The 19,416-nt window shown below is 39.1% G+C and overlaps 1 protein-coding gene across 2 annotated transcripts in view; it reads right to left on the reverse strand.

Annotated features, from left to right (window-relative positions):
- The window catches only part of LOC106860426 (connector enhancer of kinase suppressor of ras 2-like), a 169,734-nt gene that overhangs the window by 11,276 nt on the left and 139,042 nt on the right, over positions 1-19,416 (reverse strand). For both annotated transcript variants that reach the window (XM_088173082.1, XM_088173081.1), the window contains exons 17-20: positions 18,256-18,304; positions 16,868-17,043; positions 15,421-15,494; positions 9,963-10,034 (exon numbers count right to left, since the gene is read on the reverse strand). In XM_088173082.1, the coding sequence (XP_088029208.1) occupies positions 9,963-10,034; positions 15,421-15,494; positions 16,868-17,043; positions 18,256-18,304 (371 nt within the window). The remainder of the gene's footprint in view (positions 1-9,962; positions 10,035-15,420; positions 15,495-16,867; positions 17,044-18,255; positions 18,305-19,416) is intronic.

A 19,416-nucleotide genomic window follows, 5' to 3' on the forward strand; every position in this document is an offset into this window, starting at 1 on the left:
GAAAATTCAGAGACAATGCCTAATGCAAAAAGGCTGTTAAGCCCATGATTCAGATGTGTTGGGTGCTTGATAAACGGGAGTGAAGGATTTATCACATTTATTCTGATTGCTTGCCTGAATTGCCAAAATACTAGAAAATAAAATAGAATTATGATAATTATTGTCTGACAACCTGTGTTGGGAAATAAGTTGTATTAAACTTGTATCCTCAGAAAGCTAAAATAGCCTGTGGCAGTTCAGTTATTTGCTTGTCTGGATTCACAATGCTGGTGATATAAATATTTAGTGTTGTTAAGCTGTGATATCGACATCATTTTCCTTTAATTTGTTTAATACAGAGTTTTGGGTTTCTAAAACAAGACTTGGTAAATTGTAAGCACTTCAATATTTGCATTTAGCATTGGATGTGCTGGGTTCTTTCTCGGTCCCCAAATCATTTAGTTTGATAGAAAATAAGATTCTTTACTTATTAGGAAAATATTATAGTTTATTTTGGGGTAAATACCTTTTGAGTTTTCTTTATGTAAAATTACTGAATGTTTACACAATGTTTAATTGAAAAGCTAGGGAAAAAAGGAAATTAACACACAGAGGGAAATGTCACTTCTTAATGTTCAGCAAATGGAAAATCAAGAATTATCTTATTTTCATCAACAAGGAGATATAACCAAAGAAAAAAAGCCCTAGTAATGAGATCTATAATGCCTGGGATGTTTTAAACCATTCCCTTCCTCGGTGACTAAACTCTTAATTATGCCATTAATTTCCCAGAATGTTGATGTGAGGGTTTATCTAGAAGCAGCTCTTTTTTCCTTTTTGAACATTTGCAACATCAAATTTGCTAATAATTATCTTCTTGGTTAATGAATATTATAATGACAAAACCATCTTTCACGGGCCTCAAGTCAGACATTAGTGAACAGTACATGCAATATCAAAAGGACGAGTTGTTTTGCAGGTTAAAACAAGAAAACAGTTTCGTGTCATTCTTTCCCACTTGTACTAGAGGAGACAAAAAAGCTTTTTAGGACATATGTGACTGTTATTGTCCAGGAGAGTGGTGTGTGGGAGATGGGAGGCACAGCAAGGAGGCAGAAAATGAAGGAAGAGTGAACTCTCCACTAAAAATAGCGGCGAGTTCAGCACGTATTGATCTGCTGCTCTCCCAGCTCTGCAGAGCTCCCAGCAATGATCTCCATCTGCAATATTGGACAGAGGCTGACTCACTGCACGGCCTGCAGCTTATCACTCTCCTAAGTAGCCAAAGGGGACAACAACGTTTACTTCTCACAGGGGATTGTGAGAGGGTTTAATTCACTTGCAAAACTATGAAAATAAAGAACTGTACAATCATATTGTTTTGCCTCTCAGTATTAAGCAAGAAGTGAGCAAATTGGAGATGAAAATGGAAATGATGATTGGTTTTCCCAAATACCAAGTGCAGGGTGAGGACTGCTTACAGCCGTTGTTTGCATCAGCACGTCAATAACTCATCTTTATCATGAGGGAAGTACATTTTAAATGGATTAACAGATTTACAGAAGAGCTTTTGCACAGTGCTCACCAGCATCATTTCCCTCCGTGCACAATGCCTTGATCGCCTGGCATTTGCTTCCCTTGCAAGGCAGATCCTTTATTGCAGGAATGGCAATGACATCATTCCCTGCTCCTTACTGAGCATTTGTATTCACCAGTTTTTCATCAGTTGTTCCCGAATTTCTAAACTCATTAGCACTGGAGCAAAATAGTTTTAGTCATACTTTGCCATATGCCTTTGGCAATTAAGCAGGATGGCTCAGTGCCTTCCATCGAGGTTCTGCTTAAGCAACAACGATAAATTAGGACTAATTACCATTTTCCAAGTTAAAACAGACTCAGCCATTTGTGTGGTCAGTGCATGGAAATTTATATTGTCTTAAATTTCTTGCAAAGATTTTTTTTTTTTGCTGCTCATTGTTAATTTGAGGGTGTCAGATCTTGGAAGCAAATATAGACACCAGTTGAAGTGTTCAGATTAACCTTGCAGAGCCAGGGAGGTTCTGAGGATACCCAGAGTATCAGCTTTACACATATGGCCTCAATGACCAAATCTGCAATTAGCTGAAGTTAATCTTCCTTCTCTAAGGCTGCTCAGGCTTTTCTCTTCCAAAGGCCAGGATCATCCCCAGCTATAGTTACAAGGACTTTCTTACCTCATTTACCACAATTCAGAGTCAGCTCTTTGTCAAGCCAACATAAAGGGTTATCTGATGACATTCAGTGGCTTATCATGATAAAATCTCTTCTGATAAAAGAACTAGAATCTCAATTTTAGGTTTTGTGTTTTTAAAAAAAGCACGAGTGAATGTTTTTGAGGTTAATCAGGAGATATACAAGTGATAAGATTACAGCTCATTTTCTTACAGTTAATAATTTTTTTCCCAAGGAAATGCAAATTCAGTTCGAAAGGAACCCTGCACAAACTTGATGAATTTCCTTGATGAGCAAACCGCTTTCATTTTTCAGAAAACTGCAGTCAAGGTTATAAAAAGCTCTTTGTGGAGAACTTGGAGAGGCAGGCAGTTGGTTCTGATCTCTGCCCTGGGTGCCCTGTGGGCAAATGTTGGGGTCCAGTTGGGCAGTGGGAGTCCAAGGGATGGAGGAGCCCAGGGCACTGCAGGGCTCTGTGTGCTGCACAACCCCAGGGGCTGGATTGCTGATTTGGGCTCTAGGGCTGTGCCCCACCAGCTCTGGGACTTCCCTGTGCTCACAAGGAGACCTGGGCTGCCCTGGCAGGGGCACATTGGAGATCTCACATGCATATCCCTGCACCTCGAGCCCGGGCAGAAATCCGGGCTCCCTCCCCCCAAATCCTGCCTCTTTACCTGGATAATTTCAACAACTCTTTCCTGGTGGTTATTAAACAACTTAACCAGGATGTTTCACTGAGTCTAGGCCACCCAATAGAGCATGGGATTTGCATTCTGGATGGAAATTGTGATGACACAGAACAGCTCTAAATATCCTACAGATCCTCTGCCACAACATTTTACCTCCAGGATTGTACAAATCCCCACAAGATATAATCCCCGTTTTATCAAGTTGTAACAACCTACAGGACTCCAAGAAGTGGGTTGTTTTTATTGCCTGTACTCCAGTGAACCAAAGGCAGGGAAAGGTGAGCCTCAAGTAAAGTCATCAAAACACACAGGTAAGTTTTGTACTTTGTCTCAATTAAATTCTAAATAAATCAGACTTGGCTTTAATTAATTCCGTTGGTTACAAGCAGGCACTGTTGTCATTGCTTTGGGATAAAATAGAGCTGCCTGGTAGTATTTAAGTTAAATTTACTGAGATAATTCTGGTTATTACCCAGGGATTACAGCCCAGGGCCTCTTCTGAGAGTCTGATGTGCCCCAGGCCTGGGCTGTGATGAGTGAAGCACCAGGGCAGAGGAGCTCAAAGCCTGATCCTGAGGAGACAATCCTGCCTAAAATGGCCTGAATTGTCAGGAATCAGGAGCACATTCACCTGCTGACAGAAACACTGGGAAATGTTAAAGGGGGCCAAACAACTGGGAACAATTGCACATTGCTTTGCTCTCCTAACACGGTACTGAAAACAAGAATTTACCACCCCTCAATGTACAAATTAATAAATTTGTTTCCTGTCTGTTGTAGTTTACTCCTGCTGAGCAAGGGCTGAGCCAGCCCAAGGTCAGTGGGAGGTTCTGGGAGTGAATTAAAGTTTCCACAGTGGCATCACCCTCACTCCCTTGGCTGTTCCTTTCTACAAGGCCAGAGTGGAAAAGCACAAGTAAAAAAATAAAACAACTTGGACAAACTCAGTTGTCATAAATTGGAGAGAACTATTTTGTTTAGTGTTGGAGAATGAAAACCAAGGGCAAGAGGATAACCTTTTTTCCTTCCTATAAAAAAGGAGTGGTGAAAAATTACAATTTTTAGGTTATAGTTAGAACTGTTCCATAAACCCATGGAGAAGAGGTAAGGAAGAAGTGAGCTTCTGTGGCTCAGAAAAGTTTTATTTGCTAATATCCTCACTTATTGCCCATACCAGTTGGCTGATTTTAGAAGAAACTATTTAATTCAAATGAATATGTAAAAAATTATATGTCCTGAAAAGGTGTAAATTCAAGAAAAAGTCCAACTACTTTCAGTATTTCTCTCAGTTAAATGTTCCCTTAAAAATGAAGTCTATGAAATCCTGACACATCATCAGAAAGAATAAATAAAATATATTTCTTATCTTCCTTGCATCTTTTCATCATTACTTCTTGCCCTTGTACAGCACCTCAGCTTTGTGTTAAGAATGTGTCAGTGCTAAAATGGCTTTTCATCATTTCTGAGATTGCATCTACGATTGATATTATTTGGTTAAAAGGAAAAACTAAAGTGGAAGTTAAATTTCACTTGAATCAAGCTATCTTTAAGTCTATTAGAGATTCCCTTGAACCATTTATTTCCTACATAGAATTCATTCAGTGCAGTTTACATTTAATTTCTGATCAAAATCTCAGTATTATATTTTTTTTTTTACATCACTGGAATAATCAGATTCCAGAATTCACAGTAAAATTCTTTGCAATGCACAATTAGATTTAAAAATTGATTTTGTACTTGTTATCTCTGACTAGTCTTTCTTACTGAACACCTGAAAAATCAATGCATTTCCCATTTGGCTTCCTAAGGCAATAATTGTCACTATTTTCTATGATTATACAGGTAATACATTCATTTAAGAGAATAAAGGGTGCTGTAATAGGGATGGTTGAAATGATGCCTTGATTTTCCTCAATTTAACCCTGAGCAGATCCTTCTCCATGAGCTCATCTCTCCCTGTCTATCAGCCCCCAGCAGCCTCTGTCTCTGCTATTTGATTTGTCACACTTGCTGGGATTTGTTAAGCAAAATCATTCATGGGATAAACTCTGAGCACTCTCTGATTTGATAATTTGACATGACTGTTGATCTTGTTTCATGCATTGTCTTCTTAGATTTGTCAGGCTGGAAAAATAGGAAAAAAGCCTGAGACAGCTTAAGAATTGACAAGTGAACCAATCCATGCCCTCTTTGCATGAGCATCTACTTCATGCACTTAATGGGATTTTAAAAAAATTTTGATTTTTTTTTTTAACTTTCCTCTGTCAAACAAGTGCACAATTATGCCTCTGTACTCAGAAGTCTGGTTTGGTGTGGGTGGGGTTTTTTTGTTTGTTTTTTGTTTTCCTCAGTGGGTAATAGACAAAAAAAAAAAATCACTGCTTTGTAGCAAATAAATTACCCTTCTGGTACCAGCATTTTACTGTACAAATATAGTTACACAAATAAATATAGTTACACAAATATGTTTAACTACAGTTTACACAAATATGTGTATTACAGAGAATAAAAGCCCACAATAACTGATAGACTGTTATTTGATTGAGAACCAATAATAAAACCTAAGGAAATCACTAAAACAGTCACATAAACTCACTCAACTGGAACTTCTCTAAGTCACTTATTTAAACTTTTATCCCAGCATTCACCAAATGACTGGCCCAAAGGAAAGCTCTAGAGAAAGAAAACTTTCTTTACAAGCAAGAGAACTGAACTTCATCTGGCATAAACTACGAGTGGGGTTTTGAGGTTTAGAGGTGAATTTTTTAAAGAAATCGAATTATTTACTTGTGAAATTGTGTAATTCTGCTTCCACATAGCTTTTAAAGAAATCAGCTAAAATAGGCCAAATAATGCTTTTAAATGTCTGGCTAATTCATTATGATGACATTTCTTATTTCTATTACTTATTTCTTTTCCTTATTTCTATTATTGCATATTGCTATTACTAAATAGAAATTAGATTTTTATTACTAAATCTTCGGATTTGGCAGAGTTAACTCTGTATCTCCTGGATAACATCACACCATGGACTGTGACACTGCCTTCACCTCAGAGAGGTGCAGGAATCACTAAATCTGCTCTTTGAAATGCAGCTGAACTGTTTGGCTCCCAGAACTCTGTCAATTCACAGTGGTATTATTTACAGCAGAATTTGATTAAGTTAATTTTGTAATTTCAACTGGTGCAGAAAGCCAGTGCAGATCCTGCCTCCTGCACGAGGGATGAACTCCCCCCAGTGCTGATTTGGATGGTGCTGGAAAATCAAAATTTTGCACTGTAAACTCCATCAGCCAGTGGGGACTGAATGAGAGGGAAATGGAACTTCACAATTCTTGGGTAAATAATTCAGAAATTGTAGCAAGGAGAATCCAGGTGACTTGGCCAGAAAAGGAGATTTGGAATATTCCAGCTCAGTCCTGGGAATTCCTGGTGCAATATTTTTTCCCCAAGAGGCCACAGCAGCTCCATTATCACCCTGTGCAGTCCCATGAACATCGTGGTTTCACCCAATCCTTGGGCTCTGCAGCTAATTCTGATCAGAAAATTGTTTTACTTGTGCTGCACTTTGGAGCTTTTATGTGAGAACAATAAATTAGAGGGCTGGTGTGGCCTCAGGCACGGATTTGAAACAAGTTTATAGGAACATAAAAGGAAGAAAGGAAAGCCTGCTCTTTATGTTTATTTACAACACCATTGGGAAGCTCCATTCCAGGGATTTCTGTTTGAGAAGTACCTTTCATGTTCTGCAGAATTATTTCCTGGCTTTTCATCAGGGAAGGGGCCGAGGGTAAGAGCTCTGTAAGAACTTACTCAGCTCTATTTGATAAAGAGCTGTTAAATTAGGCCAGACAGATTTGACAAACTCCTGCTCACTTGTCCAGTTTAAGAGGGAAAATGTCTAATAGGGGCTCAGGGCTGAAATTTGTAGTTGTCAAGAGCTTTTCTTGGGTGTTAGTTTATATAAAGTGGATACAAAGTGCAATGAAACTGGAAAAGATGTGTTAATCCTGGCTCACCATCTGACTTGGCCAAGACCTGTCAAAGAGACCAACATGCCTGAAATTTAAGGGAGAAAACTGAATTAACATTAATAATAAACAGGGTGATTTAGGGAAAGTCTTGAGTAACTCAGTTATACTCCATATATAAAAGTAGATAGAGGATACCATAGAATTTGCTTATAATCAATAGAAATTTAATTCAGAATACTTCAATTTTCAAACAGTTCTTTTTTTAAGAGAAATATTGCGCTATAATCTTTCAGGTCTTGGAAAATATAGGAGTGACCCCTATAAAAATCAATCATCATTCTGCTTCAGTAGCAACTATCTGTTATATTTCTTGAATTAATGCCAAAGATTTATGGGAGTCATTAAAATTGCAAAGTTAACCCACTTATTCAAATCAAAAGTGATCAAATTATTCAGCCTAAAATAGAAACTTTGAAAAATTTAATATTTGGAGTCCATGATGAGATTGCAAATGCACTGTACTGCAGACTTCAATGGCATGTAAGTTTTAAATAAAGTAGATATTGTAAAACAACGGGATATTAAATTCAATGCTAATTAAAGCCATAAACAGGTTATGTGTGGTGGGGTAGGAGATGAAGCACTTCTGGGAAATAAGACCTTTAACAAGCTTGGAGTACCAAGCTCATCAAGTTCATTATTAATTCATTTCTAAGAACACGGCTCTGCTCGTGTAAGACCTGACAAAACAGCACGAGCATGAATTTTGCAAACCCAAGTAACACAGCAGGCAAAACTCAGCCACAGCTGAGTGCCTCAGTCTGCTACAGAATAATCCATCCCTACCCACTGGGGTCCAGCTCTTCCTTCAGCAATGTGGAGTTAAAGGCACATTAAATTGTTCCAGAGTGGGAAAAAAAAAATAAACAGTGAATCTGAGGTGAGAAACTCTATAAAGAGCTGTTAAAACAAAAGTAGGTGGTAAAGGTGGTTGGAGAAAGGATAAAATTCCTTACATAGTGAATGAAGAATGTTCCTCTCCATACTAGAACTTCATTTGCAGCATGAGGGATCTCCCCTTCCATCAGCAGGGAGAATCCAGTTAAATTCTGTGCTGAAAACAGGAGTGGGAGATGCAAAGCATTTGCCCTATTTCCTATTTCACATTATGGGGTGAGCAATCCACTGGGAAGAGAGAGATTTGTGAAGTCAGTATTTTAAACACATTTTTCATCTGTGAATCTTGTTTCCTCATTTCAGAGGTCACACAGGATCTCTGGGAGAAGGAATTCCAGCCTGTAAAAGCTGCAAGGATGCCCAGGGATTTTACAGAGGTAGCAGAGTTATCCATCATTTGGGTGGGGAGTGAATTCCAATTGCTCTGCAGGGACAGCATGGCTGAAGGGAAAATACTGCACAAAATACTTCAAGTAAAAGTTCACCCTTTGCCTTCTTCCCAAAAAATCAGGGAAAAGGCTCTTTTAAATTGCAGATTAAATGATGTGAAGGATGGCATGGTATGAAAAGACACTCTGGCACCTTCCCAGCTGTTCCTGTGCCCCAAGGCCTCATTGCCATACAGGCATTCCTGGGCTCCCCATGGAAAAATCAGTGGATGGTGTAAAAGCAGCTCATCAAACATGTGTTGAGACTTCCTGGTTTTCCTTGATGCAGAACATTTTATGTATAATTTATAGATATGATCAATGGCACTTCAACAAACGAGAGCTGCCCCAGCAGCTGAAATCAAGGGAGACCAGGCAGGGTTAAACCAGCAAAACATCCTCACTTCTGTTTTGTCCAAACAAACCTGAACCACACTGCAGAACTGAGCAATTAACAGCCTTGGAAAAATATTTTTTCAGCAACCTTATTCCCTGAAAGTATCCCACTGCTGATAATTGAAGCTCATCACCCTCATCAGTGCAGGATGAGCAGCTCTCAACAGTTTTCACTCCAGCCAGGCTCACAGCCCAACATACCTGAAGAGCCATGTAAGCCACAGAATAGAAATGTTCAATTCAGCAATGATTTTTAGGCCTTAATATTACAAAGGAAAAACCCATCCTTTTAATCTATCTTTCCAAGCTGGCAAACATTCAGAACCACTGTAAGTAAGAACATCTCAAAGTTTCAGTTCTCTGTGCCAGGAAAGACTGAAGAGTTCCCAGTATGGTGACCTTGTCCTAAGTGTCCTTGTGCTTTCCACCCCAGCTGGGAATAAACTCATTTCTGATGTAACAGGAGGAGGGAGGACATCTGACTCTGCCTTTGGGATCTAAGGGCCTGTCCCACCTTCACCCAACCTCTGCCTTCCCCACTGAATCACAAAGGAGAAGCAGAGGAATTTGGGTTAGAAGAGCTCCCAGGACGTGTCTGTTCCCACACCCGCCCACAGCAGGGCCAGCTTTAATGTAGGATCAGGTTGTGCAGAGCCTTGTCCAGTCAGAAGTTTGGAATGCCCTCCCAGCACATCCAAGGACATTTAAAAGCTCACTGCAACACCAAAAATGGAACTTTGCTTGGCTCTGCTCTGTGTTGGGACGCTGATGTGGTGAATGAAATTAATCACTGCTGATTTTCTGTGTTGTTGGGAGTTGTTCTTGGGATTGGAAGGGGAATATACATATAAATAAATAAATATACATATAAATAAATTAATAAATACATACATACATATATATATACACATATATATATATATACACACACACCCCACTATCTGGGTAAACTCTTACAAGCTTTGGTGTGGGTGCACTGTTTAATATACCAGAAACACTGATGTCACTAAGGCTTCCAGCCTTTACCTACAGAACATCACAAGGGTGATGAACCCTAAGCCCATTAACAAAAGAAAAAATTCTAATTAACATAGATAAGACCAACACAAGTAACTTTCCTTTGCAGAACTAAGACATGTCATGGCAGGAAAAGTCAGCAAAGTGAGGCACAGAATGTAATGTATTTACTGAAATTAATGGCATACTAATTCCTGAGCACACCATGAGCCAGCATTCCATCAGGCTGCAGGAGGATATTCCTGTGTGAGATGAAATATTAAAGCACCAGGATAAAGAACACCCCAGAACAAGGAGGACACACAACTCACCTGTTCATCTCCTCAAGGCAGTCGGTTGCAAAGTAGAAGCTCTTTATTTTGGGGTGACATGCTTTGAAGGCACTATAAAAAAAGCACAAAGAATAAAAACCACCTTTTCTTTCAAACAATTTGTCTACAGACACACCAGACTGTGCTGCTCTACGATTCTTCAGCATGTTACAGGTTTCACAGGCATTTGTCATCTTCAGTCTGAACTTTGCTGCCTAAATTTAGAGATGGATTCCCCCGATCTGATTTAGTCTACATTTGTGAGCCTCATACTTTGCAAAAATTTCAAAAGCCTTTGACCGACTTAAAAAATAGAAATCCTTTTGATAACCATTGATGTTCTACATCTAAAAAATTCTTGGGTGAATTTGAAAGTCTTCTTGAGTATATTCAAGTACATCTTAGTTGTATTCCAAAGATCAACTAAAGTAATAAATGTTAGATCCCCCCCCATCTCTTCTCATGTATTTACATGACTGTTTTATGTTCTACAAAAAGAAATACAGAGGGCTGCCAAGTTGAGCTAGAAATCACTGGAATAATAGATAATAATCAGATGGCATGGGTGATTATAGTTCACATAAAATGCTTTTATGTGTTCTAATCCCTGAGCTCTCCCTTCGCTGAGCAATTGAAAGCTGCTAAGAACAATAATCACGGTTTTTACAATTTTTTTTGTGTGGATATAATGAAAAGGAGTTTTGCTATCAAGGAAACCAGAAGGTCTCAGCATTAAAGACTATTAATTTGATTAACTGGCAAATGTTTAAAAAAATGGCATGCTATCATTCATAACATTTATATTAAAATACTGACATTTATATGGTGATTACCAGATGTAAGAATTAGATTAGGAATCATTACATATGGAATTATGAATAACCTGTGATGCAACATTTCCACTATTTATTACTTACTATGACTCATTACAGTTTTCAAAGATAAGATGAAAGCTGAAGAAGCTTCACCTGGGCACAGTGATTTTTTTATATTTATAATTAATAAAAATGCATTCAGCAACAGCTTTCCTAGCAAAAGTCCTACAGCAGAGCTGTATTTTCTGTGCAGTTTCTTTTTTCATTAAATTAGGGATATAAAGGGTAAGGTTATCTTTGCACAGAAGGTTTTCATTAAATATTAAATTCCATAAAAGGAGACTGTAGAGGTATTTAAGTGTTGTTTTGGCATCTGGACAGTGATAATTTCCACTGCAGAGCCTCACTGCCCTGGCTACTGGTACTTTGCAAATAAAAGCAGTGAGTGAGTGAGTGTGAAATCCCACACGGGGATTCGTGGTGCCCACTAGATGGCACAGGCTGGTTAATTATCACTCTTTTGATCATTATATAAATGCACTTTTAAGTATGCTCTGATGAAATTTATGGCTTCTTTTAACTGATTGGTATGATACGATTTTAGTGTCAAGAATTCTTATCATTCTCAGTCTTCTGCTTTTAATGTGGAACTTTCAAATCCCCATATGCCATCTGAAAACCAGCAACTCCAAGTGCTTCTATGGAAACAGAGACAGGGGAAGAAAGGTGAAATAGTTTTGTGTGTCTTTAGATATGTGAATTAGAGCAGCACATGGCACATCTTTAATTACACAGAGATTAGCAAATACTCTACTTTCAAAAGACATTCCTTTCAGTGCTACATTTCTGATGCTCAAACTGGAAAATCACGACTAAACAAACACTCCTGCATAGTTCTACTGCTGGTCTGAGCTCTGCAACATCTGCACCTTCTCCTGCTCCCCTTGCCCAAACATCTCCCAGTGGGATTGGCTGGGATTGGAGAGGATTAGGTGGTGGGTCTAAAGATCCTAATCCTCTTGGCTAATCCTCAGAGAATATCACATGATGGAGTTTCTGCTTGTAAATAGGATTATTTTCCTAGACAGGAAATTTAAATACATACAGGCATTCAAATGCCAGTACTGGGGTTTCAAGTCAATGTTAATGGGTGGAAGCTAATGTTAATTTGGCTCCACTGTGCTCCTGTAATGTGATAAAATCTATGATTAGTGGATCATTTTCTAGTGGAAGGTGTCCCTGCCCATGGTAGGGGGTGGAATAGGATGATCTTTAAGGTCCCTTCCAACCCAAACGAGGCTGTGATCCTGTGATTATTAGAATATTTTACATTCTCACAGGAACCCTGCCTCACTTAAGGCACAGAGAGGTGAAATCAGGAGTGTGCAACAGGTCAGGAACTGTCTGCAGGGCTCCTGGCTCAGCTGTTACAGAACTTTGTGTCATAAAATGCAGAAAGAGGAAGAATTTTGTCAGGGTAAATCACTTAAATGCTGCAGGTCTGGCTGCTTTTGCAAAGGAGTTCCCACATGCCAGGTCCCTGCAAACAGCTCTAATTAGTTTCTGTATGAATGCTCCTTAAAATCTTTCTGTCTGATACTGTGATAATCTCCTGAGATAGTGAACATTAAAGCTGCAATAATGATTGCACTGTTCCATATCTGCAGACTGCAGAAAAGAGATCTTTACTGCTATGAAATGGAGATCTCAATTTTGTGCAAACTTGAGATTTAAATGTATTGCAGTTCTGTGTCAGGGCTGCAAAACACAACAATAAATCCATTTTCATCTCCCAGCAGTGTCACTAAGATTATTATTAGGGAAGTGTTTAGATCCATTTCTAGCATTAGGAACTGGAGTCTCCAGGGGAACAATTTGAGATGTATAAATATGAATAATTTAGAGGAATTATATCTATATATTTACATTTGGCTTAGTTTGGAGGGCCCCAGACTGGCTGCAATAATCAAGATGTGGCATGGTGAGTGCCAGTTTAAAGAATAATCCCTTCATCCACTGGCTGCACTCCACTTAACACAGCCCAGGAAGTTTCTTCCCTATGGGGGCTCACTGGTGACTCAAGAGGGCTTTTCTGTCTGCAAAAACTGCCAGGTTCTTTTTAGAAGTAATAAAATTAACATTTTTAGTAACATTTAAGCTGTACCTTCATGCGTGCCTGTACTACAATGACTTTTGTATAGAGCTCTGGCTGCACACTTTCAATATGAAGTGCCAACACTGTGACATATTCTTGATAAACTTAAGATCCAAATTTGAAAATTTTCACTAAGTGGAAGTTGTTGAAGGTGTTCAGGCAAAGCACCTGTTGATAAGGATTAATTGTACCTGTGGCTTAATTAATCTTTATTCTTGGGGATCAGCGTCATCATGGGACATTATCTTTGAAAATAACCCAATATTCACGTCATGCCACAGCACACAAACTCAAATAACTATAATTCCTCATATACTCCATGATAATTTTCAATTAGGAGGATGCAGGTGTTGCCTAAAAGCAGTGGAAAGTTTTTCAGTGGCAATGCAAAAAACCTCCTTTCATAGGGACAAGGTCATTGCACATCCAGCTACAGCCTGGAGAGCTGAAGCAGCCTGAGATAATGCCATGGCTCCTGTAATAATCAGGGTACCTTCATTAAAGGCATTACTGAGGCAAATCATCAGCCCGTACTGAATGATGCAGTCAATTATCTGTATTCTTGTGAGAGCTTTCTTAAGGCTATTCCATCACTGTGAGCCATGGACATCAGGAACAGCCAGGCTGGGGAGCAGAACTCCCCATCCCACACAACAGTGGGAGAGAGAAATCCATTAATTATCCCAGTAAGCCTTCAAATCCTTTAGTTTCAAAAGGGTTTGAACATTTCACATTAATAGCTCTGAAAATAACAGAGATCTGAGGGGAAGTCCAAATTGAGTTCCAAAATGTTCTTAGTCCTGCTCTGGGGAGAGCTGAAGGAAAACTGACGCTGTGATTTTGGCTTTTCAGTGGGATCAGGCAATGGAATGATGCTCGCTCCTGGCCTTGTGGGACACCCCAGGAGAGGACAGGTGAGTGTTCTCCAGGTGTTCTCACAGGGGCTGTGGGGTGGAGCAGGCTGGACACAGCCAGGGCTGCTATTCCCACATGCTGGATATCCCGAATTTCACTGCCAGGTTAAACAGTGGCTAAGGTAAGGTGCAGTTCTTGTGATGCGGGAAATACAGAAATGGTAGGAATGAAGGAAGAAAATCAAACGGAAATTCAGCTCAGGGAAAAAGGGAATATACTAGGAACATCTTCATTATACTTTTACCTCTGGACCTGCCTCCTTTTGAAAGAGCTTCAGAGCCTGAAGCTTCTCAGCTTTCAGTCGTGTGCAAAGTTTTAGTTAATCGGACTTTTCCCTGTGCATATACCCTACAGAAATCCTTCTCTAAGCTGAGTTCTGAGGGATTGTGTTCTCATGCTTTGAGGAAAGCTCTGGAAGCTATTTCTAGCTGTGCACAATGACCTTCTGTTTGATCTTGGTTAATTCACTGAAATCTGTTAAGTGCTTTATATTCTAACAAAAGGGTATTATTTTTCCCGTATTTTGTTCAATATTATTAATATCTACTCATTGCTCTAAGGTATTTATAGTGCTCAGTTCATGTTTAATTTCTATAGTGATACCCTCAGCTGAAAGGAGAAATAGAAGTGTAAATTGCACTGTCTTGTACTTCTCTGACACAGTAATAATATCCCCAGACAAGAACAGGCAACTGAAGAGGTTTGATTTTCTGATGAGCAGTCTCAATTGTAATTCATATCTTCAATATTTCTATTGTATTGTGCTCATAGTTGTAGGACTTGTTTCCTCAGACCAAAAGTGCATTCAGACATTGGAAAAGCACAGGAAAAATCCAGGATGCTTAGTTAAAAGTAGGAAAGCATACAGAAGACAAATGCAAATAATTCAGGAGATATCAGCAAAGTGCTACTCTCAAAGCATTGGAATTGTTCTGTTAAACCTGTTGATTGCAATCCCAATGCTGTTTGGAAGCAGTTTCCAATGAATGTCTGTTATTAAATATTCCTTAATTGTGGAAAGATTATAATATGCTTTTTAGTGGAGTGGAATATAGAAGTAGCAATATGCACATAAGCAATAATGTAGAATTCATTTTGCATATGTAACCTAAATATTTTAGCAGCTGAGAGCAACACAATATTGGGTATGAAAAGCTTCCTCCATAAAAGAGAAAATTAAGATTATATTCACCATTCCCTGCTATGGTATTTGTTATGCTATTTCCTATGGGAAAATATGGCCCTACTGAACCTGAGAAAGTTTTATCTCTTTACTAAAGTATTCATTGCTTTTTGATTTACTTATTTAACTGAAGCTGTAACTGGACTGTCTGGCAAGCTGGCTAAAAGAATTATTCAATTCATTTCAATCCAGTAAACGGAATTTACATTACATTGCATCTTTTATAATAAAGAGAAATACTAAAGCTTAAGTGGATCTATGATGTTGTATTTACAGTTTTCAAGGTTTTTTCTCAGTAACTTCCTTCTCTGGACTTTGCAAGTGTTCAGTGCTACGTATAGCAAACTTCCAGGAGCAATCCTTTATAAAGGTAATTTACACATTACTTACTGTTTTCGTCTGCATTCAATTGCTCTGTCTATCCTGAACTCGGGTAAACTAATGAATCCTTCTGCTTTTTCATCCTATTGAATGAAAAAAAAAAAAAAAAGATGTTGAAAAGGAAAACAGAATTAAAGAAGAGAGAAATGAGCAGCAGCTGTTTGGGTTTTATACAAAGAACAGCTACCCAGTCAAAGGAAATACTGAATGTATTTTGCAGATACTGTTTTTATGATGAAATGGATTCAATTCAGCACACCATGTAAATAACCTCTATGAGGTAACTAAACTGATCATTTCTCAAAGGAGGCACAGCCATTCCAATCCCCTTCTGCTGGAAATCACAGGAAGCCTTTCAGCCCCAAACACAGCACCTAAACAGAGGAGAGCTCTCAGATTCTCCAGCACAAATCCACATTTTACAGCTTTTGGTGGATGTGTCTCTTTGGAGTCACAGTTGTCACACCTCGTGTCCTGCTGGCAGCCCCAGAGGAGCTTCCTTGGCGAGGTCACCTCTGATTCAACGGGGAGGAAACAGGAAAATTTTGTCACTTTTTTGCTTCTTTTGAAGCAGTTCAGCAGGAAAATCAGGGAGACAACAGCAGGCAGGTTTTTGAAAGGTATTAGCAAGGACTCAGTGAATTATGGCTTGGCTTGAGAGTCAGGGGGACACAGGCAGTGATCCCACCTGGCACCAGAAATGTCAAACACCAAAAACCTCCTGAGCACCCACAGCCTACAAAAACCACAAAAACTGAGGGGAATTATGGTGCTAAACTCGCCCTCTGGAAGGAAGTGGGAGAGGTGGAGTAAAAGATCAGTAACCAGAGCAGGCTGCAGAGTTCCAGTGCTGGGATGCTGCACACAAATGGAAGAGCAGCACTGAACCCTTTTGGGTTTCTGCCCTCTCTTATTTCCCCTACATTTATGCAGATTGCACCAGCATAGACCCATTGGTTTTCAGGAAAATTTCACCAAGAACAGCATTTCACACACGAGAAACTGCAAACTCCAGACTAATTCAGCAAAAAGCGAGAGGAACATCGATATAAAAATAACTTCTAGATAAAGAGATTTACAAATTCAGATTTTCGCATCTGTTTCACAGAATGCTTAACTAACACAAATGGTCACACTTTACACATCCCCCCCACCACTGAAACTGGGGAGGGCTGAGTGTGAACACTGTGTTAGTCCAAATAAATCTGTGGAAAAGGATTAACTACAGACATATTCATTTCTTAAAGACTGCCATGAACATCTGCTATTTTATTAAGCTTGAAAATGGACTTGGAGACTTTAAAAAAGAATTTCCACTGAAATATTCCCAGCCAGAGTGTCCCAGACCTGGCAATTAAAGCGACTCATCCGAGCACGCAGTAAAAACCAGACTTTAAAAGAATTATAAAGCTTAAGGTTTCATTTTTACTTTGCACCAAGCGTGGGGTGTACTTACATTCTGGTTTGTGTACCAGTACAAGGAGGAATCCTTCAGAATGAACCAGTACTTTTTCCATTTCTGGGTGAAATAACCTTTGGCATCCTTTTTCTTCCAGAGCCAGCCCTCGCAGTCTCCGTGCCCCAGGTCCTTGCAGGAAATGCGTCTCCTGCTCACGCTGGAGAGGGAACTCCCTGGGATGAGAGGGGAAAATGTTAATTTCTGACCCGAAACCCTCCCTGGGATGAGAGGGGGAAATGTTCATTTCTGACCCGAAACCCTCCCTGGGATGAGAGGGGAAAATGTTCATTTCTGACCCGAAACCCTCCCTGGGATGAGAGGGGGAAAATGTTCATTTCTGACCCGAAACCCTCCCTGGGATGAGAGGGGGAAAATGTTCATTTCTGACCCGAAACCCTCCCTGGGATGAGAGGGGAAAATGTTCATTTCTGACCCGAAACCCTCCCAGCCAAACCCTCTCCAGACTCAGAAATTCGGCAGTGTCCTGTGGTTTTGGTTTCCCCGTGAACACTAAATGAAAAGTTTATACAATGCTTTATTTAATCTCCAGAGGGTCCATTCCTCCAAGGGATGCATTTTTTTTCTGATTAAGATGGACAGCATTATTCCAAAGTAAAAATGTATTTATTCAGCCTCAGTCAGGAACTCAGAGTGTGCCACAATCTGTACACAGATGCAAACATTACTTTTTTCCATATATTTTCTCTTTAGCACCAGAAGCCCCATCAAATTATAGGAATTTTTAAACCAAATTTTTATAACCAATAAAAAAGAAAGATTGTTCACTTCCATAACAGTGCACATGCTTACATGATTTTTTCCCTGTAGTGAACAACAATATTTTAACTTTACAGCATCCTGTTAAAGGCACAGCATCAGGAATAGGGTTGTTTTTATTTTTCTTGGTGTTATTTCAATGAATCCTAATTGAAAGGCTTAGGCTGGCTTGTAAATATTAATTAACCAAGTTTTAAAATAAATATTATATAATTTATTTGCCTGAAAAAACTCTGTAGGAAATTTCCTTAACGTGTCAGACTTTTTTTTCTGTGAAAAATCTAGTTTATGATGCTACAAGAATTACATTTGTCCTACAGCTGTGAAACAGGGAAGAAATTTAGAGAATATAAAACACCATTCATTGCTTGTTCCACAATAAAGTTCTCATCAATTTGGTCATAGATGCTCCTCGCTTTCTTCCTAAGGGAGAGGAAATTTTACCACCCACCCAAGCAATATTATACCCATAAAATATTTATTTTGGTATTTTAATTTGATATTTTCATTTGTTCCTCACTATTCAAGTTGAATTTTGATACAGCTCACTTATTATCAGAGAAAGAGCCTCATTTTCTAGTTTAAAAATGTTAACTGAAAGAAATTACCTTTTGACCATTTTCTGCTTTTTACCCTGAGGGAAGCGTAATGGAATGACTGTAAGGAAAGAAAGAAAGAAATGATGAAACACCAGTGCAGTAACAGCAGTCACATGTAAGAGCTTTCATTCACTCCCCTCTCCAGGGTTCTCACAGCATCACTGATCACAGCATCTCCCTTCTGTCATTTTTCTCTTACTGCTTTCCTCAACATCATAAAGAGAACCACACTCTGCTAAATCTGCAAATTAAAATAGCTTTAAAAGATATTAATTACAATTGCAATGAAACCATCAAGGATTCTTTGCATGAATAGCTGTGCAATGTTTAGTTTGAAAACTAAAGATATAAAGTCCCGTGAATGAGCTGATAAACTGACTGATTTTTGAAGTTTCATCCATGAAATAATTATGTCATTGCATTGCAATGCAATTATTGCATCCATGCGTTTCATTGCATCAATGAAATAATTATAAAAATATGCATTCAAAAAGAAATATTCACCACACACATTGTATGCAAAATCCTGTGCTCAATTACATGTCCAAGTCATACTGTTCCCACCATAGAAACAAATTTTTTGGGTTGGTGGTTTACAGAATATGTCTCAGGAGAAAAAAAATAAATACTTTTTATTTTTGTGGCAGCATTAGAAAATTGCTAGAGATTCTGAAAAAAAAAACCAAACAAACCAAGCTAAAACATCCTAAAAGCATCTTTTTATTTAAACCTAAAAACAGGGACAGTACTCGAAAACTGGTAAGGATTTGCCTCCAATGTACAAATGATGAAGAACCCTATAAATAATCAGGTGGAAGCACGACTCCAGCTCCAGAGAGACAAGAGAGTTAATTTGGGATGGAAGTGCAGAGGGAGGAGTGGGACTGGACATGCACAGCCCAGTTTGTGCCCCTGAGTGATTCCCATTCACCAGGGGCAGCGTTTGGGGGCTGCAGGGATCAGCAGCTCTGGAGTCCCCAGGGTGCTGGCTGGGAGGGCACCAGCCCTCTGTGCTCTGCTGGCCTCAGCTGTTCTCCCAGGACTGGGATGTTCCCCAAAATGTGGGAATTCTGGCAGGGGAAGCTCAGTGAGTGAGTGTGCAGCGTGTTCTAACTCAGCACATCTCTCCTTTTTAACTCCATCTCTGCAAATGCATCTCTTTGTTCAAGA

Source organism: Sturnus vulgaris, chromosome 14, assembly GCF_052056855.1.
Source record: "Sturnus vulgaris isolate bStuVul1 chromosome 14, bStuVul1.hap1, whole genome shotgun sequence".
NCBI classification, from domain to species: Eukaryota; Metazoa; Chordata; class Aves; order Passeriformes; family Sturnidae; genus Sturnus; species Sturnus vulgaris.